The sequence below is a fragment of the Alexandromys fortis genome, unplaced genomic scaffold, assembly GCF_014885135.2.
Source record: "Alexandromys fortis isolate MF-2015 unplaced genomic scaffold, M_Fortis_MF-2015_v1.1 scaffold_148, whole genome shotgun sequence".
NCBI lineage: Eukaryota > Metazoa > Chordata > Mammalia > Rodentia > Cricetidae > Alexandromys > Alexandromys fortis.
Window position 1 is genome coordinate 2,591,043 of NW_026068019.1, and position 24,724 is coordinate 2,615,766.

The 24,724-nt window shown below is 39.3% G+C and overlaps 1 protein-coding gene across 3 annotated transcripts in view; it reads right to left on the reverse strand.

Annotated features, from left to right (window-relative positions):
- Memo1 (mediator of cell motility 1) overlaps window positions 1-24,724 on the reverse strand; it is a 97,808-nt gene that overhangs the window by 43,108 nt on the left and 29,976 nt on the right. For all 3 annotated transcript variants that reach the window (XM_050162939.1, XM_050162938.1, XM_050162940.1), the window contains one exon: window positions 2,867-2,948. In XM_050162939.1, coding sequence (XP_050018896.1) covers window positions 2,867-2,948 — 82 coding nt within the window. The remainder of the gene's footprint in view (window positions 1-2,866; window positions 2,949-24,724) is intronic.

The following is a 24,724-nucleotide window of genomic DNA, read 5'->3' on the forward strand; positions in this document are numbered from 1 at the left end:
GCCTCTCTATCCAGAGGCAGGCCTTTGTTTCCCCATTCCACTCCCTCACCATCAAATACCCCTTCTCCTTTCTCCTTATTCCCTTCCCTTTTTCCCTTTTTCTCTGTCACAAGCCTTTGTCTCTTATTCCCTGCCCTTGGTTCTTCTGGGGTAAATAAAACTCCTTTGTGCTGAGAACTTGGTCTTGGGGTGCCCTGAGCCAATACCAGTCACTTTCAGGTACATCACTGTAGATAGTATACTGTCCGTAGGGTAAATATTTTAACAAGTGACTCTGAAGGAAATGAAAACTGTACATTCATATGTACATAAGCTTTTATACAATGTTACTGAGATAAAATGTAAATACAGGAGCTGGAGAGATGGCTCAGTGGTTAAGAGCATTGACTGTTCTTCCGAAGGACCTGGGTTCAATTCCCAGCACCCACATGGCAGCTCACAACTGTCTGTAATTCCAGTTCCAGGGGATCTGACACCTTCACACCAATGCACATAAAATTAATCTAATTATACACACACACACACACACACACACACACACAAACACACACACAATTTATTGTAATATCGAGTTGGAAGTGTCACCCCAGCCCCTGGTCTGGGAATTGCCAAGCACTTGGACTCCAACTCTCAGCCTGCCAAGCGCTGACCCCTCCCCAGGGTGGGTCAGGACCACACCCACAGGGTACTTAAGCTCTACCTGGAAAAAGGAACTCATGTGCTCTCCTTGTCTCGGTCTCTGCTCCACATTCATTAAATGTGGGCATTTTTGATTTGGTCTGATCTGGCTTGATTGGAGTTCTTTGCACCATTAGAGAGGCTCAGTTAGGAACTATTCCTAACATTTATGAATAATGATAAAAATATGTAATACTTTATCATAAATTCCATATAGTCTATTGTTTATATATTATACGATATTATTTGCTGAGCTCCTATAAGCCAACTATGACTGCAATAATAGAGAATGGAGAACTGGGTGTGATGACACATGCTGTGGATCCAAGCACTACAAAAGCAGAGGCAAGCAGATTTTGAGTCCCAGGGTATCCAGGACTACACAGTAAGATCCTGCCTCAAACCAAAACAAACAAGAATGGAACAAATCCAATAGTACCACATCTGGTGATTTATATAAGATGTGAAACCATATATCATAAGACATGTCTTCAAGTCCATTTTCACTATTGACAAAACCAAATGAAGCTACAGAATCAACTCAGTCAATAGATGAATCTATAAAGAAAACAGAATACACATATATATTCTACTTAAAAGAAAGAAATCACAAGGACCAGGAAGATGGCTCGGTGGGTAAAGCTCATGTGTCAAACTGCAATCCCCGAATCTGTGCAAATGCAGACCCAGAGGCATACCAAATTCGGGTAGTCCTCAAGCAGGCTTGGAGATGGATACAGGAGAATCCCCAGGAGCTCAAGTGTAAGCAGCAGCAAAAAAGAGACTCTGTCTCAAACAGGCAGGAGAAGACCAACCCCATCAAATCATCTGGTAGGTATGTCCGTGAGGTAGTTACTTTGTTAATGGCTGGCATGAGAGGGTCCCCCAGGTTGTCTAAGAATGCAAACAGGTAAGCATTCATGATCTTTACACTTCTGCCCCTGCCTTGAGTTCCTGCCCTGTCTTAGTTAGCTCAGTAATGAATTTTGATCTAAAAATGCAAGACAAAATAAACCTTTTCCTCCCCAAATTGTTTTTAGTTTTTGTTTTTTAGTTTTATCATAGCAACAGAAAAAAAAATTAGGATACCATCCCACCAAAAACATGGATTCTTCTAAATCCACAGAACTCACAGATTGTAGAATCATAGTTATGGGGAAATAGTAACAAGGTTACCAAGGGTAATGATGCCTCAGCCAAAGAACTTTGATGAATAGCAACAGTTGAATACTTTGTGTTTCAATTTCACTTAAGGCTAGATATCAAATATTACCACTACAGATGTCAAATGTTTCAAGTGTACTGACTGGCTTGGTCAGCTCATGTTGCATTCAAAACTGAAGCATTTGTCAACTTCAAACTTGAAAGTAAGAGGAACAATGAAGACATAGGCATGAAGTTCAGTTGTTATGAACAATTTTACCAATTTTGATGATCAGATAATAGTTTTCCCATACTAAAAAAAACTACCCTGGGGGCTAGAAATGTGTTTTGGTGGTTAACAGAGTTTGTTGTTCTTCCAAAGGATTGGACTCTGGTTCGCAGCATCCATATGTTGGCTATGGGGAGTCCCACACCTCTTCTGACCTCTGAGAACATGGGTTTGATTTCAGTAACACATTCTTTAAAAGTGAAAGAAATAAAAAAATGTGTATAAGGAGGTATTAATTAGCATTGTATAAAGTGAAGATCAGGAGATTAATAAACTTGCACACTACAGCTTTTTAAGTGATAGAGTCTGACATCATAAATGTAGTATCTCACAAAGTATTTGGCATTTAAAATGCTTATCTACATCATCCAAACATTAATCTAGGTTATTGGGGGGAGGGGGAGCACACATACGTCCAAGCACATGTGGAGGCCAAAAGTTAAGTGTCTACCTCAATCGTTCCCAATTTTTTTGTAAAGATGTATTTGCTCATTTTATTTTATATGTATATGTGCCTACTTGAATGTGTACAGATACTCACAAAGCCCATGAAAGGGTGTTGGATCCCATGGAACTGAAGTCAGAGGCAAACTTAAGCTGCCCAACTCAGGTGCTGAGAACCAAACAGACCTCTCCAAGAAAAGAAAGCAACATGGATCCATCTCTCCAGTCCAATATTTGGTTTTTAACTTTTAGTTCAATATACACTGATTTTTATCAATAATAAAAATGCTAAAGGAGAACTCTAAAACTTACGGTGCAATAATGGCTCTAGCAGGTCTTTTTGTAGACTGAACTTGTGAAAGCCAACCTTCTAACTGGGCATTTAGCTGAGGTCCTATGAAAAGACAAGTGGAAAAAAAGAGTCAGCGAAGCAATGTATTACAGACAACCACACATGTTGCAGTGTCCTCACTGAACCTCCACAGTACTAAAATAACTTACTGGACAATAGAATCATCAGTCTGAATGTTTAAAGTTTCAGTTTAATAAGTCGTAGGTTTGCTACCAAACAATATGATAGGGCTGTATATTGACAAAGTAAAATTTTGTTTTTATCCATTTACTTCTTAGAAGCATCTTCATACAGATCAATAATTTACAATTTGAGGTGATATTTAAACAAAATGCAACAGGGAGTAATATACTCTTAAGTAAATGAAAAAAAAGTGTAATTAAGCGAACTTGTTTTTTCACAGCACAAACCCTGACTTCACTTGATCACTGAAATGATATCTATGTAATTGAAAACTCACACACTCAATGATCCACCCCATCCATTTCACCCTCTTACTCCCCTATCAATAACTAATAACTCCATCACGTCAAAAAGTTCAATTTCCAACAGCTCACTCTCTTTACTTTCTCTTTCCAGTTTACTACTCTAGGAATCCACTGGCTTCAACAGACCAAGATTTATTTCATGTCCTTCATCCTCTCTTTCTTCACTTCTTGTCTTGTCCAAGGTGAAGCAGCCCATCACTATAATCATGTCCTTTTATATGGAAATATAAATAATTTAATATGAATGTATCTGTCAAAACAAAGTTTTTAAACTTCACTTAACACAGTATCTCTGTGAGTTTGAGGTCAGTATGGTCTACAAAGTGAATACCAGGAGAAACCCTAGCTACCTAGAGAAACCCTGTCTTGAAAAACAAAAACAAGCAAAAAGAAAGAGAGAGAGAGAGAGACAGAGAGCACACAAGCAAGCAGAGGTGGAATGTGTTCCTGCTGCAAGCTGGAGGTAGAGACAGGAACATTCTCTCCTTTTTCAACAAACTGCCCTCACTCCTACTAAAAGCCATACACACCGAGTTCCATTATGATTATCTTACTCAAAAATTCTGTTCTCACAACTGTTTCAAATCTCCTGCATCAACCTTGTCCTTTTTGGACTTGACTCTCACCACTAAAATCTAAGCACACCACTGATTAATTTTTTCTTCTACTATATCCCATTTCCCTGTGCCATTCTTCAGCAACTATGAATGGATATCTTTATTTCCTTCCCACTATTTATTTTGTGTTTTTTTTTTCTTATTAAATGGATTCATTTTCTTCAAGGTGTGTTTTGTTTGTACATATGTGTATTACAGATATATGTTTGGGGCCCACAGAAGTGAGAAGAAGGCATGGATCAAACCAAGGCCCTCTGCAAGAACAAGTGATGGAGGAAGGTCATTAGTTAATTAATAAAGAAACTGCTTGACCTGATAGGTTAGAACATAGGTGGGTGGAACAAACAGAACAGAATGCTGGGAGGAAGAGGAAGTGAGATAAGACGCCTCAGACAGATGTCATGCCGCTCTTCTCCAGGGCAGATGCGATGAAGCGCCGACTCAGGATGGATGTAGGCTAGAATCTTCCCAGTAAGCGCACCTCGTGGTGCTACACACATTAATAGAAATGGGCCAAGCAGTGTTTATATGAATACAGTTTGTGTGTCGTTATTTTGGGGCATAAGCTAGCCAGGCGGCCAGGAGCTGGGTGGCAGGAACACAGCCCACCGCTCCTTCTACAAACAAGTGCTGTTAACCTCTGAATAATCACTCCAGCCTCTTTAAACTTTTGAGAAGACCGGTCTTGCATTTGCTAGGTCTGTATTCTAGATCAGGCAATAGCAAAGAGAACAACTACCATCTGTCTTTAAAGGATGAATCAATTTCAACACCAATCCTATAATACAGTATTATGTTCCTATTTTAGAGTATCTTGCATTAAGATTTTTAGATGGGCCAGACAGTGGTAGTGCATGCCTTTAATTCCAGCACTCGGGAGGCAGAGACAGGCAGATCTCTGTGAGTTTGAGGTCAGCCTGGTCTACAGAGCTAGTTCCAGGACAGGCTCCAAAGCTACAGAGAAACCCTGTCTTGGGGGGAGAGCGCGGGGTAAATGGTCTAACATTAAATCAAGCAAATTAACCAGACACGGTTGGTTTTCCTTTTACAGAATCCTAATTCTTCTTCCTGAAATAATCCAGAGATGGTTCACACACCAGAATCACCTGACTTGCTCACTTCAGAAAAAAAAATCTGTCAGTGTTGCCAGAATTAAGTCAGCATGACCTCTGGGGATAGTAGTGCTAAAAGATGTTAACAAGCTCTCCAGGTGATTCACACACTGAACTGTGAAGCATTCTGCCAACAAGGAGTTTATTTACACATGCTATAATGATTTTATCTAAAATGTCTGCAAGGTTTATGACTTTTCATTGGAAATCATAAATTACAGATATTTAAGTTAAAAATAAAGAGCACATCAAATTTACCTCCAAACTACGTTGAAGTCTGAAGTGAAGTGACCTACACTATTTCTCAAGATTTACATGTTCACTTTTTTTTTCTTTATTTCTGTGACAGACTCTCACTATATAGCCCTGGCTGACCTGTTTTTAAACTTAAGTAAAATAACAATTAATAATAATAGGAGGAGAAGAAGAAAAGTGGACAGTGGAACTTGGTCCAAGAATGGAGTGGTATGAAAATTCTGAGTGTGAGAACACTCCAAGAAAACAAGAGTCAAAAAAAAAAAAAGAAAGAAAGAAAGAAAGAAAGAAAGAAAGAAAGAAAACAAGAGTCTTATGGCCTCAGTTTCTTCAAAACAGGGATTTTTTTTCTTGGAATGTGTCTTTGTGCTCCTCCCAGGTGTGGCAGGTAGGGCTAAGCTGACTTCAATTACTCAGTATTGCTTGCAGCTGTTATTCAATTACGTGTTTAAACTCTCCTTCATTGGAAAACACATGTCGTCAACCACAGCTTGTTTTAACACTTGAGAACATTACTCGGGTGATATTTTTTTTTCTTAACCTCAGAGTATAAATTGTCTTGTGCTCTGAGTAAAGTTGGCTATTGCGTGAAACTTCAGTCTGCCTCGTTTATCGGCTCCTTTCTCCCAGGTCCCATGGCACCTCGAGTGCTAACAAAGACTAGTTATAAACAACGATGTTGCAGACATGATCCATTCAAAGCTTATTCTAAAATGAAGACTTTGGGACTGGAGAGATGGCTCAATGATTAAGGCCACTCGTTGCTCTTCCAGAGGGCCTGGATTTAGCTCCCAGTACCCACATGAAAGCTAAAAAGGTCCTGTAATACCAGCCCCAAGGGATCCAACATCTCTTCGGGTTTCCATGGCACTGCACTCACATGGTACACAGACATAAATGAAGGCAAAATGTCAATACACATAAAAAAATTTAGAAAATAAAAAAATGGCAGCAAGGTGGTGGTGGTGGTACAGGCCTTTAATTCCAACACTCAGGAACCAGAGCGAGTTCCAGGACAACCAACCCTGTCTCAAAAAAAAAAAATAAATAAATAAAATAAAAAAAAATAAAACAAAATAGAAACTGATTTGAGACAAAATAAATTATAGTACATAACTCTAGATGATGTTCAAGTGGTAAAAAGTAAGACTCTAGGGCAGGAAAAGGAGTTGAGAATGAGTCATAGATTTGAGACTCAAGAGAAGAATTATGGGGTGCATGGACAGATGATGACAAAATAAATGTTAAAAGAGACCAAGAAGCTGTGCACTGTAGTATATGTCTGCAATCTTAGCACAAAAAGACCAAGAAGAATTATGGATTCAAGGTCAGCTTAGAGAACACAAAGTGACCCTACATCAGAAAGGGAGGGAAGGAAGGAGGAGGGGATAAAGTATGTAATAAGATCGACAACTGGGCACAGAACCAAGAAGATGTACTAATGAGGGAGGGGAAAATGATTTAGAAGACTTGGGCAGAAGAAAGTAGGTCCAGAAATTCTCATTCAAAGTCTTATAAAATTAGCATATAAAAAAAAACAAGTAGGCGAAGAAGCAAGCTGGAAACCAGTATCAGACAGAGTATGGCTAAAATTGCCCAATGATACAGATGAGAGGCATTCCAGTGTGTCAAGACACACCCTTGAGTAGACAGCGAAAGTGAAGTTGTATACAGAACCACAAGTAACAGCATGCACAGAAAAGCCTGCCTTATACTAATGAGCCAAAAGCCCTGGGTAAGCTAATATAAAAACACCAACTCTTTGTACTCTGGCACCCTTTGAGCTGCTGAAATATGTCCTTGGTTTGGCACACTTCCTCTCTCATAATAGTATAATATATCGTGTTTCAGCTACAAATGTATGCTTGTGCTCTATTTCTTCTTCAGGAACAAAAGAACCTGGAATTCCTCTAGAAATGTGTATCTGGATTATCAACTAATATAAAAAAAGAAGCAATTCAAAAGATTAAAAAAAAAGTACAAGTAAGGCAAAAATAAGAGATCTTCAAAAACATTAAAAACATCCAAAACTCTGTGATGAACAAAAAAAAATGCTTATAAGGTAACCTTGCAATGGCTACTTCTAGGGATTAAAAGCTCTGTGTGCAAGTAGTTATAGACAAATGGGTTTACAAAAAATAGAAAAAGGCAAATAAAAACTCCAACAAGGAGCTGAAAGCAGTTCTTCACCATATCCTAAGATATAACCTGATGACTACAACACTTCAGGTGGGATAGATTAACTTCATGAGCATAAAACTGGGCATAAGCAATCACATTTTCATACCTCATGGCAAAGAAAGCTATCTATAAATATCACATAAAACTAGCATTCTGAGATTTAACGTTTCTAAAACTGTATCCATATAGACAGCAAATAACTTGAATCTAAAACTGCATTTTTCTGTACTAACATGATTGCCTTTCAAAAAAGTTAAGCACTTCTGTGATTAAAAGTAAAGTCAGGGCTAGAAAGATGGTTCAGCAGTTAAGAAGACCTGAGTTTGGGTCCTAGAAACCACATAGTGGTTTACAAAGTCCATAACTCCAGTTCCAGGGAATCTGATGCCCTCTGCTGAGCTCTAAAGGCATCAAGCTCACAATTGGTATATATGCATACATGCAGACAAAACACTCATAAAATAAAAATGAATAAATCTTATTTTAAAAACAATGTTAAGTATACAAAATAGTTTTTACAGTCTATCTAGGAGCAGCAAACATCTAGAAAATAAATTTTTTAAAAATTATCTAAATATCCTCAAATAATACAATTTTAGTGTGTGTGTGTGTAATATGGGGGGGGGGTACATGTGCCACAAGGTGTATCTAGAGGTTTAAAGGACAACTTTGTGAAGTTGGCTTTCTCCTTCCATTTTTATGAGTTCCAAGGATTGAACTCAGGTTACCAAGCTTATGCAGAAAGTGACTTTACTTGCTAAGTCATCTCATGAGTTCCAAAATATTAAAATTTTAAAGATAAATTTTAGACATAATTATCTTTATCACTACACTTAGGGGGTGGGTAGTGATCATTTAATAAAATTTAACGTCCATTCCTATTCACAATTCTTTGAAGCAAAGGAATGGCCTAAAGAAGGGAAACACATCTATGACAAATCTATGGCTGCCACTGTATGTAACAGTGAAAACCTAAATTCTATTATCCTAACATCAAACAAGGATATCTACTCTTCAACACTTAATTTATTAATTTCTAAGTAAATGGATCTTGGATCTATGTTTAGAGACTTTTAAAAAGTGCATCTTTGAATGATAAGCAGTTTCTATAATTTTCTCTACATAGTCACATTATGTATTACAGACTAACAATCCTACAGTTAGCTCTACAGAACTCAAGCCAGTATTTCACGCTAAGGAGAGTATAATTAAAAACACTAGCATTTAGTTTTAGTAGCACAGTTTCCATCTATAGATATCAAAGCAACTTTTAAACATATTAATTATGGCCTTTCTAAACTAACCCATCTACCATAACAGAATACAAGTATGAACATGATTCTACTACACCAAGATTAGACAAAGAGTATAAAATTAAATTGTGAGACTCCATTAATTAAACACTATTTTGTATGATGTTCTGACAGAGACCTAGCTTTCCCTGAGTACTGGGCAGTTAGTAATACAAACACTTAAAAAAAATCACTACTTATTGGATTGGAGATGGCTCAATTGTTATGAGAACTTGTTTGCTCTTTCAGAGGACCCAGGCAAAACACCCATACACATCAAATAAAATAAAATAAAATAAACCTAAAAATAAAAATCACTAGTATTAATGCTAAGTTCTTTATCTTCACAGTTAATACAACACTTTCTGATGTTTATTTTCCTGCAAATAAACAAGGACACTGGGGATGGGCAATTTGACTCCTTAATTAGCAGCTGCTGGACTCTCCCTTGCTGCCCTGGCTGCCTCGAAAAAAAGACTATCAGCCTAACAGTCAGCTAGACTACTCTTTTGCCAGCACCAGCCATCCTGAACACACTCCATGGATACCCTGAGACAACTATGAAAAGACTACAGCTGACTGCCCTGGCTCCTGAAGGCACAGCCCCAAACAGAACTGTGTGAAACACTTTGCACCAATTTTTTTCCTTTCACAATCATGAATGAAATCTAGATGACCTTGAAATCATTTCCACTTTGGCCAGAGGGGAAGCACTTTCCCCTCACAAAGGAACTACAAGAGACAAGCCATGATTGGTCCAACTCAATGACTATGATGGGTACTAAAAGATAATGCTAAAAATTAGCTCAAATAATTGGTCCAAACACCCACTCTGAGGCTAGATAAGGCTGGTCAAGCCGAGTGAGCTAGCCAGGAGTCAGGCTCCTGTGCAGCTTCCCCTGAAATTGAAGCACTGGTTTCAATAAAATGCTTCTCTAAGGGATCTTTTCTTGCTAACTTTCAGAAGTGTGGCTCAACTAGTCACAAAGAGGGAAGTGGGAGAGGGAGAAAAGCAGCAGCCACAGCAGCAGAAACAGCAGAGAGCAGCAGTAAGTGAATGGCAGAAGCACCAGAATGGCAGTGGTGGTGACAACTGAAAGCCTGACAGATGAAGAGGCTTAAACAGCTGAAGAAGCAACTGTAGTCTGGCATAGAGGCAGTCCTGGTGGTGTGCTCTTGCCTCCAGTGTCCCAGCTTCTGAGCAGTTCTCTCCCAAAAGGCCCAGTTCACCCCCACACCCTAGTTCATAAGCAAACTTGATGTGGGAGTGTCTTCTTTCTATCTGTTGCTTTCATTGGTTAATTAATAAAGAAAACTGCTTGGCCTGATAGGGCAGAATTTAGATAGGTGGAGTAGACTGAATAGAATGCTGGGAAGAAGGGAAGTGAGCCAGACGCCATAGCTCTCCTCTCCAAGATGGAAGCAGGCTAGAATCCTTCCCGGTAAGCCACAACCTCGTGGTGCTACACACATTAATAGAAATGGGTTAAGCAAGATGTGAGCGTTAGCCAGTAAGAAGCTAGAGCTTATGGGCCAGGCAGTGTTTAAAAGAATACAGTTTCTGTGTAATTATTTAGGGTAAAGCTAGCCAGCAGCCGGGAGCCAGGTGGGAACACAGCCCACCGCTCCTCATTATAACACAAACTATTCCCAAAAAGCGCAGCTTGCATCAGAGCTGGAGGAGGGGGGTAATAGACAACTGAAGAAGCAACTAAACAGTTGAAATGGGCAGGGAAGGAAGAAGAGAGCAGAGAGACACAAGTGGCAAGAGGAAGTGGAGCATAAGGATAAAAGGTATGTGCTACTAAAGAAGAGATCCTACAGGTCACCAGATTTTCGGTTCTAGGTCTTCATAGCCCAGGCTGAGGATGTACCAACAACCACTGAAGGGTTATGGCCTACACAGGGACTGTAACAATTACAGGGCTAAGAATTCAAATCCCCCAAGACTGTATGAGGACTATAACCCTGCAGGGTGCCTCCTGCTGCTGCTGCTGCTTCTGCTTCGCTGCTGCTTCTGCTTCTGCTTCCTTACTGCCACAGACTGTAGATGCAAGACACCAATGCAAACAACAGCTGTTCAGAATATACAAAATTGTGGGTTCAAGTCCCCAGCACCACAAAATTAAACAATTAGGTAACAAGGGCCATCTTAACAAAGTAGCATGACAGCACAAACTTGTAGCTTTGGGACTTGGAAGCTAACAAAGAGTGCCCCAAATTCAAAGCCAGCTTAAAGTATATAGTGACATGAAGGCTGGTGCAAGGCAGCTTTTACTCTAAGTAAATACTCATCCCATTTAAGTCCGTCCATAATGAGCTATACCAAATCCCAGCTCCCCAGAGTCAAGGTATCTCACCAGCAAAAAAAAATTAAAAAAAAAAAACCACCAAGAATTTCAGCACAATTAACAAAGGGTCTTTCTCCCTTTTCAGGCACAAAACTTCAATTTTTTTAGAAATCTCACCAAATATCCAACTTACAGGCAAAAGACTATATATACAAACCCCTGTGTTTCCCAGGTGGCTTCTAGTTTCCCCTTATAACATCATTTCATAGCATCTCCAGAGCCACCTTTTAAGCTTGCTTTGAAAAGGAAAAGGAAGCCAGTGATGGCTCAGTAGGAGAAGGTGCTTGTCACCAAGCCTGACAGCCTGAGTATCAGGACCCATACCCATTTGGTTATGGTAAAAGAGAATCAACTCCTACGAGATGTCCTCAGATCTCCAAATACTCACCAGGGCATGCATTCACCCACACACATACACACAAATAAATAAATGTAATTTTAAAGAGGAGGTGGGGAACAGATTATCATTCTTCCCCACTGAAATTGGGCCAAGGTAAGAGAATGCCTAACCAGTTAAGCCCACAGTGTAATCAAAATTGACCAGTCTCCGCCTTTAATCCCAGCACTCGGGAGGCAGAGGCAGGCGGATCTCTGTGAGTTTGAGACCAGCCTGGTCTACAAGAGCTAGTTCCAAGACAGGCTCCAAAACCACAGAGAAACCCTGTCTCAAAAAAAAAAAATTGACCAGTCTCAGGACTGGAAAGATGGCTCAGTGGTTTAAAGCATTTGCTGTTCTTGCGGAGGGTTCAGTTCCCAACATCCATATCAGGTGGCTCATAGCCATCTGTAAATCCAGTTCCAGGGGATCCAATGACCTCCCTTTGACCTCTGTAGGAACTGCACACACGTGATAAACTTACATACATGCAAGCAAAATACTCATATACAACATTTTATGATTTAAAAAACAAAAAACTAACTAATCTCAATGAAGATTATTTCAGTCTCCATCCAGTTCCTACCTAAGACCCTTCAAAGGCTAGTGGGCAGCAAGTAGTATTCCTCCCTTGGAACCTCTCCCATTCGGATTTTTCTCCCCTTTCTTAATAAATCTATTCTGCTAATTCCTTGTCCAAAGTTTCTTGTCCAAAGTCTTCTTGACCATGAAATAATGAATTTGGAAGCCACTGGCTCAGGGTAGACTGGGTAGCCACTGGTCACCTAGAACCCTTGCTCCCTAAGTTAAGCTCACCAAGAGCTAAGAAAGGCCTGTCATTCTTTAAAAATAAATAAACGAATAAAATAACTGGCTATGTCTTAACTTTCCACTGTACTGTGTTAGCAAAGCCACATTTAGTGTATCTTTCTGAGCACCTCTTTCTCCTTAACCATCGTACATGAGACCATTTCATAATATCTTTAATAAAATCCCAACTCTATGTCATTATACTGACTAATCCTGAAATTCTTTTCAGCATTGAGGCCAAAATTCAGTTTTTTATAAACTAAGGTCCCAAAGGATTAAGGAACTCCTTGGGCTGCAAAAGGTTAACAGCTTGGGTCAGGTCTCTGCCTCTTGTGTTTAACAAATTAACAAAACACATGATTTCCTCAAGGTCATGGAGCTAATAAATGACAACTATTCCAAGTCAAACAATGTCAGTGTGATTCTGAACTGTGGCACACCCACTACTAACAATGACCACAGGCAAGCGATTCAGGTTCTAGTCCTTGTCCACTAAGCAGATGGATAATTCTATGCTATAATTTATTAAGAGAATTGTTTAAGTTGATACTGGGAAGAAGGGAACACGTAGTAAAGTTCCACTAAGGGAAAACTAAGTCCTGCTGGCCAAGAGGATGAAATTTATCTAGCCTGAGTGGAGACCTAACATTCCAAGCTACTGATAATATAAATTATAATCCAACAAGGCCATCAATCATCTGGCCAAGGAACCGACCTTCAAGGTGGGGCCACCCCTAAGAAGGTAGACTCACCTTAAGCCCTGATAAAATGAGAGGTATAATAATTATCCTTTTAATAAAATATTGTACTTTTCCTTTCCAGAATTCTTTCCCTGCCTAGTACAGGCTGGGTTTGCCTATCTTTCTCAAGAGAAACATTCAATTCTTCCTTTTTCTTCTGTCTGCAGTTTTTTTTTTCTAATTTTTATTAGTTCCTTGACAATTTGTACAATGTGTCTGGATCATATTCACCCCCTCTCCTACAACTCGAGATCCATCTCCTTTTCCCATCCCCATAATTCTGTGGCTGTGTGTGTGTTGACTCCATTTATGTATGTGGACCATGTTTTTCCAGTGCCTACCACAAGATGTCTGATCCCCTAGAAATGGAGTTACAGACAGCTGTGAGCCATCATACAGGTCCTGGAACCAAACCTCAGCCCTCTGCAAGAACATCAGGTGCTCTCAACTGCTGAGCCATCTTTCCAGACCACACTTTCTCTCTTTTGGATGATGGCCAGACCCCTAGCATGCTTTTTTCCTGTCATTTGGGCTTCCTTCCCACCATGTGACTGATCTCCACAAGAGCCTTAGTCAGAGGCTAGAGAGGCTAGAGCCTTTCCCTCCTCTGCCCCAGTCTCCTCTTGGAGACAGCTGTAGAGATTCACAGCTTGCCACCCTGGTGTTTCTCTTTTAAAACTCTTATTAAAAACTGTCCTTAAAATTCCATTTGAATCTATTTTAAAATTATTTTACTAGTGAAATTAAGACTCTGAAGATAGGCTCCTGATTTCCCTGGTCTCATCTAGGAACCCAGATGGGGCTCTCGATAGCTCTGGAACCCCTCTCATTCACTAGGAGTCTGCTTCTCTACTTGTAATTGCCACTTTGAATAAACTTTAGACTTTCAGATTTTTTTCTGCCTTTTAATTCAATGGAGAAAGTGAACCTGGTCCTGCACCTCTAGATAGTACCAATATGAAAGTATAAGCATTATAATTTTGTGTGTGCATTTGTATCTCCTCTAGATAATCCCATGTCACTGTTACTAGGAGAGCTGCTTAGGATCATCTAGTTGGATTTTTACCACATCCTAATCTTATTTATCTTAGAGGCTAAAATACCTATAGGCCATTTCTTTTTCATGTAGGTTTGTTTCAATAGCTTAGACTAAAACTAATACCAGAGTAACTGCCAGACCACCCCTAACTTCACTATAACTCCGTCTTCATGCTAAACGATAAAGCCACTCAACTATCAGGACAGCTGACAACCACAAGAAAAAAGAGAAGAAAAAAGGAGTTGGCACCTGTACCCCTGGAAATTTTCCAACCATTTCAAAAAAAAAAAAAAAAGAATATTCCTGTCATTTATTAATCTATCCCTCCCCTTCATTTTTCATTCAGCATTTATAGCCTCTCAACCCCCAAGAGCAGAAAAACTGACTTGCAAAATTATCTACTATGGTCAAGAATAAAAAAATCTACTTGCCTATGCAATTGGTGCCCAGTTATGTTACTGATTCCATAATTTTGAGAAGGGAATGAATGGGCTCTGTTTGAAGGCAAAACTGGTAACACATGCTTTTCTTAAGCTATAGTAGAAATTAAGAAATAACAGCATGGCAGTAACAGAGTATACATTTATACAGAGCAGGAAAAACTGGTTTAAAGTGAGAAAAGAAATAACAATATCACTACTTAAAGACAATCTAATAACTTTCATAAAAAAAAATCTTTAAACATTCTGATGTAAAGCTTTGAAAATTATTGATTTCAAAGTGTTCTGTCAGGAAAAGATACCAAAAATATTTACTGATTTTCCAAATTTTTGAGATTTTGGTTTTTTTTCAAAGTAGTAAAACTCCTTACTGATTTTCAAAATTATTTGAGACCTTGATTTTTTTTTAAAGCACTAAAAATCAGAGTTGCTTGGGAAAATGGTAGATTATGTACCTGTGACAGGGAATGTACAAAATGAGTCCAGTACATTTAACTAGAAGTGACATTTTATATAAACTTTGTCTAGGACACCCTGTATACAGTATTTGATCAAATATTATTCAGAATCTATCTTTAAGGGTGTTTCTGAATGAGACAAACATTTAAATGCTCTTTCTAAAAAGTGAGTGACTGTCATCTAATTACGTCTAAAAAGAACAGTGACTTTCAACCTGTGGGTTATACCCCTAAGGGGGTCAAATATCAGATATGCTGCAAATCATATATTTACATTATGATTCATAACCGCAGCAAAATTACAGTGATAGAGTAGCAACAAAATAATTTTATGGTTGGGGTCCTAACATGAGGAATTGTATTAAAGGGTCACAGCATTTGGAAAGTGAAATTAGAACATAAACAAAATAGAACAAAAAAGTTGATCTTCCTCAAAATAAAGGAATTCCCTGGCATAAGTACCAAAAAGCTGGAGCATCAGACTTTTCCTGTCTTCACATTCAGCTCAGGCCATGGATCTTCCATGTCTGAGAGTCTTTGATGGGCACTCCGGAGCTCTTCCATTCTCGTGGGTTCTCAGGCCAAAGCAACCACTGGCTATTATTCTGGGTATCCAGCTGGCCGACTACAGATCTTAAGAGTGGTCTGCCTTGGCAGTGGTGGCTGTCAGCCTGGTCTACAGAGCAAGTTCCAGGACAGACTCCATAGCTACACAGAGAAACCCTGTCTTGAAAATCTCCCAAAAGAAAAAAATTTCAGTTTCTTTATTTCAACTATTATCTACAGATAGCTCTCTTCTATATAGAGCATAGAGCATTCTCTCTTTTTTTTTTTCCTCTCTCTCTAGACACACACACACACACACACAACATTGACAGGCTTTGTTTCGCCTTTTTTTTTTTTACTCTTTTTATTGTTTTTACTGAGCTATATATACATTTTTTCCACTCCCCTCCCTTCCACTCCTCTTCTATGTCCTCACCTGTGACCCCCCATGCTCCCAATTTATTCAGGACATCTTGCCTTTTTCTCCCTCCTACGTAGAACCATGTATGTCTCTCTTAGGTTAGGGTCCTCTTTACTTTCTAGGTCCTCTGGGGTTGTAGACTGTAGACTGGTTTTTTTCTTTGCTTTATGTCTAAAAGTCACTTATGAGGAGTACATATTTGTCTTTCTGAGTCTGGGTTACCTCCCTCAATATGATTTTTTCAAGATCTATCCATTAGCCTTCAAATTTCAAGATGTCATTTTTTTAACCACTGTGTAATCCTCCATTGTGTAAATGTACCACATTTTCTTTATCCATTCTTCGGTTGAGGGGCAGAGGCATCTAGCTTGTTTCCAGGTTCTGGCTATGACAAACAAAGCTGCTATGAACATAGCTGAGCACATATTTTTGTGGTACAATTGAGCACCCTTTGGGTATATACCCAAAAGTGTTATTGCTGGGTCTTGAGGCAGATTGTTTCCTAATTTTCTGAAAAATCGCCACACTGATTTCCAAAGCAGTTGTACAAGTTTGCACTCCCACCAACAATGGATGAGTGTTCCCCTTATCCCACATCCTCTCCAGCACAAGCTATCATCAGTGTTTTTGATCTTGGCCATTCTTACAGGTATAAGATAAAATCTCAGAGTTGTTTTGATTTTCATTTCTCTGATGGGTAAGGATGTTGAGCATTTCCTTATTAAGTGTCTTTCAGCCATTTGAGATTCCTCTGTTGAGAGTTCTCTGTTTAGGTTTGTATCCCATTTCTTAATTGGATTATTTATTCTTCTGATGTCAAGTTTCTTGAGTTCTTTGTATAATCTGGAGATAAGTCCTCTGTCCGATGTGGAGTTGGTGAAGATCTTTTCCACTTTGTAGGCTGCCATTTTGTCTTGTTGACCGTGTCTTGTAAGAATATTGACTGAAGCCAAGTGGTGGTGGCACACCTTTAATCCCAGCACTTGGGAGGCAGAGGCAGGCGGATCTCTGTGAGTTTGAGGCCAGCCTGGTCTACAAAGCTAGTTCCAGGATAGGCTCCAAAGCTACAGAGAAACCCTGTCTCGAAAAACAAAAACAAAAAACACAAAAAGAACGTTGACTATGACCAAAGCTCAGCATGGTGGCACATGCCTTTAATCCCAATAGTCAGGAGACAGAGGCAGACAGATCTCTGAGTTTGAAGCCAGTTTGGTCTACAGAGTGAGTTCCGTAACAGTCAGTGCTACACAGAAAAACCCTGTCTCACCCCTCCCCACGGCAAGCAAAAAAAAAAAAAAAAAAATGTTGATTGATATACAGTAACACGCACACAACAAAATATTAGTCGGGCTGAAGAGCTGGGTTAGCAGTTAAGATCACTAGTCTTCTAGATAACCCAAGAACCAACCGAGGATAAAACTAAATACTTCTACTATACCATCAGTATGCTGTTCAAACATCACCATAGAACTTCTCCTGCAACAGATGGAAACAAATACAGACCCACAGTCAGACATTAAGCAAAGAGAGAGAGAGAGAGTGAGAGAGACCTTGGAACACTCAGAACCCTAAATGGGATGTCTCCAACAAATCCCTCCCCTCAGTGCCCAGGGAACCCCCCACAGAAGAGGATGTGTAGAAAGACCATAAGGGGCAGAGGGGATAGACAACACCAAGCAAACATGGTTCTCATATGAATTCAAAGACTGGGGCAGCATGCACGGTGACTGCACGAGTCTGCACCAGGTCTTCAGTGTGTATTGCATGGCTTCCAGTTCGGAGTTTTTATTATGGGTTTCCTGAGTGTGGGAACAACTGGGTATCTGATTCTTGTGCCTTCTCTTGGACTCGTTTCCTTCCGTTGGTCTGTCTTGTACAACTTTGATGTGATCGTTTTGTTTTTTTATTTCATTTTGTTATTTTCATATTTAAAAAAAGGCCAGGCAGTGGTGGCGCATGCCTTTAATCCCAGCACTAGGGAGGCAGAGGCAGGTGGATCTCTGTGAGTTCAAGGCCAGCCTGGTCTACAAGAGCTAGTTGCAGAACAGGCCCCAAAGCTACAGAGAAACCCTGTCTAGAAAAACAAACAAACAAAAAAAAGCACACCAGTCTTCTTCTAGAGGACCTAGGTTCAGTTCCCAGCATCCACATGACAGCTAACCACCTGGAACTCTGCAGGAACCCAGTATGCACAAGTGACACATACAGACATTCACACAGACAAAGCATCATACACAAAAACATAAAAAAAAGCCACACCAAAAATTCTTAGTCATGCCAAAAGAGACACTTAAAAAGTCCCAGTTGGCTAAATTGGAAGACAATCTTCAAATCTTAAATCTATGAGTTTACAGAACACTAAGAAAAGTGTTCTCAACCAGGCAAACTAACACAAACAGGGATCATACTCAAGAGGCAGAGGCAGGCAGCTGAGTTTGAGGTCAGCCTAGTCATCATAGCAAGTTCCAGAGCTACATAGTGAGATCCTATTAGAGAGACAGACAGAATTATCCAGACTCTATCAGTAAGGACATTTCTGGACAAGATTAACATTTAAATTGTTCTCTCTAAAGTAAGTGGCTCTCATCCAAATAGATCTAAATAAAACAAGGATGATCCTCTTCAAAGTAAGAGAAGTCTTACAGAGAAACAGACTGAAGTAGAAATTAAAAACCAATATAGCAAAGCAAACAATTAAGTAAAAAGATAACATTCAGAAAAATCTTTAACTACCTATTCATCTATTTATTTATTTTGTAAGAAAAAACTCATGCCACAGCATGCAAAGAAATTATAGGAATAAGTTTCAAAAAGTTTAAATTTCAAACAAGTAGATGAGTTTATCATCCTATATACATTTATGTATAATGTGATTTTAAATTAATGTAACAAACAATACAATTTTCCTAACACTGCCTTTTCTCTGTATCAGAAGTTACTATGTCGGTTAATCAATTAATAAACCTATATTAGATATATAAACTTTCTGGCATTTAACATGCAAGTTGTACATTAGACTTACTGTTAAGTGAATGGGCAGGGTACCAAGCTATAGAGAGAGAATATCTCATGTATATACACAGGAAAAGAAAAAAAGTTTAAAATGACAAGGAATTTATTTCAGCTTCATGTATATCTATATTCCATGAATCTATAATGTGAATTACTTTTTATATTTTTAATATTAGTAAATGTATAGGCAGTTGCAAAGTAGTTAAGAAGTGGTCCCATGTGCCCTTTACCCAGTTTCTCCAGTGACAACATCTTACTTAAGTGCACAACATTAATAGCAGAAAACTGACGTTGGTTCAATGACATTTCACCTGAGTAAGACACAGGCCTCTTCTACCACAGACACTCCTTCAAGATGCCCTTAGGTCACACCTATTCTCCCTGCTCCCTTATCGCTAATACCTAAGGACCAATTTTGTTCTTAGTCACTATAATTTTCTATCTGGAGACTATTCATAAGGAAAATCATAGAGAATATAAACTTTTTTTTGGTTGCTGAGATAGGGTTTCTCTGTGTAGCCCTGGCTGTCTTGAACTCACAGAGATCCACCTGCCTCTGCCTTCCAAGTGCTGGGATTAAAAGTGTGCACCACCACTGCCCAGGTTCTGTCTGTTTGAGACAGGATCTCTCTATTATGTAGCTCTGACTGTCTTGGAACTCACTCTGTAGAGCAGGCTGGCCTCGAACTTACAGAGATATGCCTGCCTATGCCTCTCAAGTACTGGGATTAAAGGCTCTGCCACCAACATTAAAAGAACAGAATGAACCAAAGAAATGAAGAAATGACAGAAAGAGGAAATGCCAATAGTCTTTAATCATACAAAACATGCTCAGAAAATAGCCCATGGAAAAAATTTAAAACTGAAGCATTTTTGTCTTTGAGAATGTGAATAAAAATGAATATTTTGGTGTTATAATAAAAAAAAATCATGCACCAAAAAAAAAAAGGCTCTGCCACCACCCCCACTCATTTACTTTTTTTAACAATTTAAATCTGCCTCCAAGATGGCTCAGAGTAAGAGCATTGTCTGCCCTTCCAAAGGTCCTGAATTCAAGTCCCGGCAACCACATCGTGGCTCACAACCATCTATAATGGGGTCTGGTGCCCTCTTCTGGCCTGCAGACATACACACAGACATAATATTGTATACACAATAAATAAATAAATATTTAAAAAAATAAAAAAAAAATTTGCCTCCAAGTACAAATTAAAACATTTGCACAGAGCGATGGTGCCACATGCCTTTAATTCCAGGATTCAGGGAGGCAGAGGCAGGTGGATCTCTGTGAGTTCAAGGCTAGCATGGTCTACACAGTGAATTCCAGGAGGACAGGCTCCAAAGATACACAGAGAAACACCATCTCAAAATAACGATCAATCAATCAATAATACATTTGCATAGTTTCTATATTCATCTAGCATCTCAAAGAAGGCATCAATAAACATATGAAGCATCTATGGCAACAGAGTATGTCTTTTGGTATTACAGAGCCAAATATTAAATCAACTGAATCTGGTGTTTATAATGCTGCATGCCAAACAGAGAAACAAACAAGGCTCATAGTAACAGACACAGGTAGGACAGCCATCAAGAAATATCATTTAAAAATTACATATATGGCTGGACATGATGGCACTCGCCTTTAATGCTAGCACTTAGGAGGCAGAGGCAGGTGGATATCTGCAAGTTTAAGGTCATCCTGGTCAAAATAGTGCAGTCCAGGACAGCCAGAGCTATAGAATGAGACGCTCTCTCAAAAAAAAAAAAATACATTATATGGATTTGGGTGTGGTAGCACATGCATAAATGTGTATTACTTAAATCAAGGCAAATATTTCTTAAGATTATTCTTGCTGTAGCTAGTTTTAATTAACTTTAATAAGCATTTTTCCTGAAATTAGTGCTCCATAACTGAGCACTGGGGAAAAGATAATGTAGCAAGAGAAAAAAGCACTCTCTTGCTCTATCTTTCCACCCTCACCCCTCCCCCCACACGCACACACTCTCTAAAATGTAATTTTTAAAATGGAAAAAAAAAATTTGGTTTTTCAAGACAGGGTTTCTCAGTAGCCAGTCCTAGAACTTGCTGTGTAGACCAGGTTGGCCTCGAACTCACAGGCCTGTTCCTGCCCCCAAGTGCTGGGATTAAAGGCATGTACCATTTAAAGGCCTTAAAATAAAAAAATGTTAACACTGGACATAGCGACACATGCCTTTAATCCTAGAAGCAAGTGGATCACTTTGAGTTTGAAGCCAGCCTGGTCTACATAATGAGTTCCAAGCCAATCAGCACTACATAGTAAAACCTACAATAAAATTTTAAATGGAAAAAACTTAAATACAGGGTATAGGAAGATGGCCTAGCAGGTAAAATATGACTTTGCAAGTGTAAGGACCAGAGTCTGGATCCCCAGAAATGACATAAAAGTCAGGCAGCTATCGTGGCCCACCTGTGATCTCAGAATGCAGGAAGGAGAGAAGAGAGAAGATTCGACAGAGCAGGCTGACTAACCAGAAGAGCACAAACAGCAAGCTCCCAGTCCAGTGAGAGCCCCTGCTTCAATACATAAGGAAAAGAACAACTGAAAAAGGCAATCCTGGGTTCCCATATGTGGACATATATTTACATGCGTGAGCACACACACACAACACACACACTAGAATTAAAACTAGAAAAACACTAATGAACAGCACTAGTAAGCTAAATTTAAAAGTTTCCAAATGGTCACAGTGGCACACTGTAGTCCCAGCTACTCAGGAGACCGAGCCAGGTCAAGTTCAAGAGCAGTTTAATCAACAACAGCCAGACCATGTGTGGTGATTTAAATGATATGCCCTCCATAGACTTAAACATGTAAATACTTGACCTCCAGTTGGTAGCTTTGTCTGGTAGGCTTAGATACGGCCTTGACTGAGTAAGTATGTCACTGGGGGACAGGCTTTTTAGGGTTTCAAAAGCTATATGGCAATCCCAGTTCACTCTCAGTTGCTGCAACAGTCACTGTGCCTGCCTGCTGCCATGCTTCACCACCATGACGGTCACAGACTCTTATTCCTCTGGAACTGTGAATTCAAATAAACCTTTCTTTTGTGAATTACCTTGGCCATGGTGTTTTATCACAGCAATAGAAAAGTAACCAACACACCATGTCTTTCAAAACAGAAAGTGTAAGAATAAAATTGTTTACATACATTTCAAATTTAGAAAATATAATTCTAACAGAGAAAGAACTTAATTTTCAAAAGAGAGGGCCATGTGTGGCAGAAGGATCAGGAACACAAGACCAATCTTAACTATATAGAAGCTCAAGGCTAGCTTGGGCTACAGGAGACCTTATCTCAAAAAAAAAAAAAAATTTTATCAAAATCAGTAAGATATTCAGAATATTTGCTAAGTAAATAAACAAAATTTCTAAAGACTCAACATTTGACTTTACTAGAATCATAATTTGCCTTGATAATTTGCTTAGAAACATAAAGTACAGCTTTTTCCTTCTGGAGTTATTTTTTGGGGATGGAGTGAAGACATAGATTCTCTTTGTAGCCCTCACTGTCTCTGCTATGTAGATCAGCTGACCTCATCAAGGATTCACCTGTCTTGGCCTGCAGCTACACCAGGCTCCTTTTGGAGTTCCAATGTGTCATTTCACCATGAAAGGAAACACCAGCCTCTCTCACAGGAACTTAAGCTTCAAGCTGGGCACAGCACTCAGAAAAGCCGTGACAGGAAGGTCACAAGATCAGCCTGGGCCACAAAATGAGACATGTCTCAATCAATAGTTTAACAAATACACCACAAAACGGTGGTCTGAACCCTAAGAAGATTCAATTTTTAGGCTACCAACAAGTCAACAGGATAGCTTGAGCGGAGGAAAAAAATTCTTACTCAAAATAGAAATGAGTCAGGACTAGATAAACAGTGTCCAATTGGTCCTCCTATTTATCTTCATCATTCAGTTTTAAGTTGGTCAACAGCATCAATTAAAGGGAGCAAAACTAAAAATCTAATTTGTCATGTCAACGCATTATAGCAAAAATACCCATCATAATCACCTCGCAATTTTATGAAAATCACACAAGCTCACAATCCAAGTCCTGGAGAAGTCTGACTGATCTAATATAATAGACCGGCTATTGGGCAGGGACAAGCCTCAAGACAGCCTCCCTCCAGCAAGACCACTTTATTAGTGGAGTAGTTAGGACTCCCCAGTTTCAACCACAGTTCTGACAGACACCTGATATGCAGCAGCGAAGGGCTCTGTGTTCCTTCCTTCCCACAGTAATTATTACTTAAGGTAACCTAACTCTCTCATTTACAATCTAAACACGAAAAGTATCTCACAGTATCTCCAAGTATTCAAATGTTAAAAGCAGTCACTTGGCACATATGATTTCTGGCAATGTTTAGCCTGAAAAAAAATGAATGAAATTTTTGGCCTGGCAATGCTGAAGTGTGTGCATGAGCGGCCCATATATGGTGATTCGGTTGAACTTGTCCTGTCCATATTGTGTTTCATGGTCTAAGTTGATGAGGATGACTGACCAGGTCTCTTCCTCAAGAAGGCACCAGATCTCATTACAGATGGTTATGAGCCACCATGTGGTTGCTAGAAATTGAACTCAGGGCCTTTGGAAGAGCAGGAAGTACTCTTAACCACTGAGCCATCTCAGAGGTCAAGGCAGCAGGAAAGAGACACTAGGCTTGGTTTGAGCATTTGAAACCCCAAAACCCACCCCCCAGTGGCACACCTCCTCCAACAAGGCCACCTCCTAATAGTGTCACTCCTTAAGTATTCAAATATTAGTCTATGGGGGCCAATCTTATTCAATCACCACAGGTCTACAGCAACATTATCTGATTTATATTTAAGCTTTAAAATATAAATTTATGAGACAAGTACAGCAAGAAAGCACGATCTAATAATACATAAACTAAGAGTAACTCTGCTATCACTTATACTCATCTAGTCAGATGAGTCACTATCATTCATGAAGCATTCTGTGAACTCCTGCTCTGTGCAGAAGATGCCCCAGGAGCTGGGAATACAAAATTCACAGTGGTGATGTCACCTTCTACTCAGAGCAGTAAATTTTTAAAAAATAACTACTACTCTCAATAAACCAATTTTCTTTCTAGAGGCTCCAAGTAGTAGACAGGCATCTAACTGTACTGTGTACTATGACTATTTTTGAATTTCTTCTTCAAGAGCAATCTGGATCTCACCTTTACATAATTCTACCTCAATGGGTTTCTGATCATTCTTTACCACAAGAAGCTAGGAAATGCATCAAAATCAGGTGTGACATAAATTACTCTTCCCATAGCCCCCTTGAGAATTATATCAAAATAAAGCTACTGTAATTAATGGAAGGGATATATAGTAACTCGCACAGGGTATGCTGAGTGGGGAGGTATAGAGAGGAAGATTAAATCTATAACCATGAATTAGAGACAGCTCAGCATTTAGGAACACTTACGACTCTCCAAAAGGACCCAAGTTTGGTTCCTACCATCAACATCAGGCAGTTCACTAGTGCCTGTAACTCCAGGTCAGGAAAACCAACATATTCATGTGCATATACCCACACATATATACATAATTAACTTTTTTTTTTTTTTAGGTTTTTCGAGACAGGGTTTCTCTATGGCTTTGGAGCCTGTCCTGGAACTAGCTTT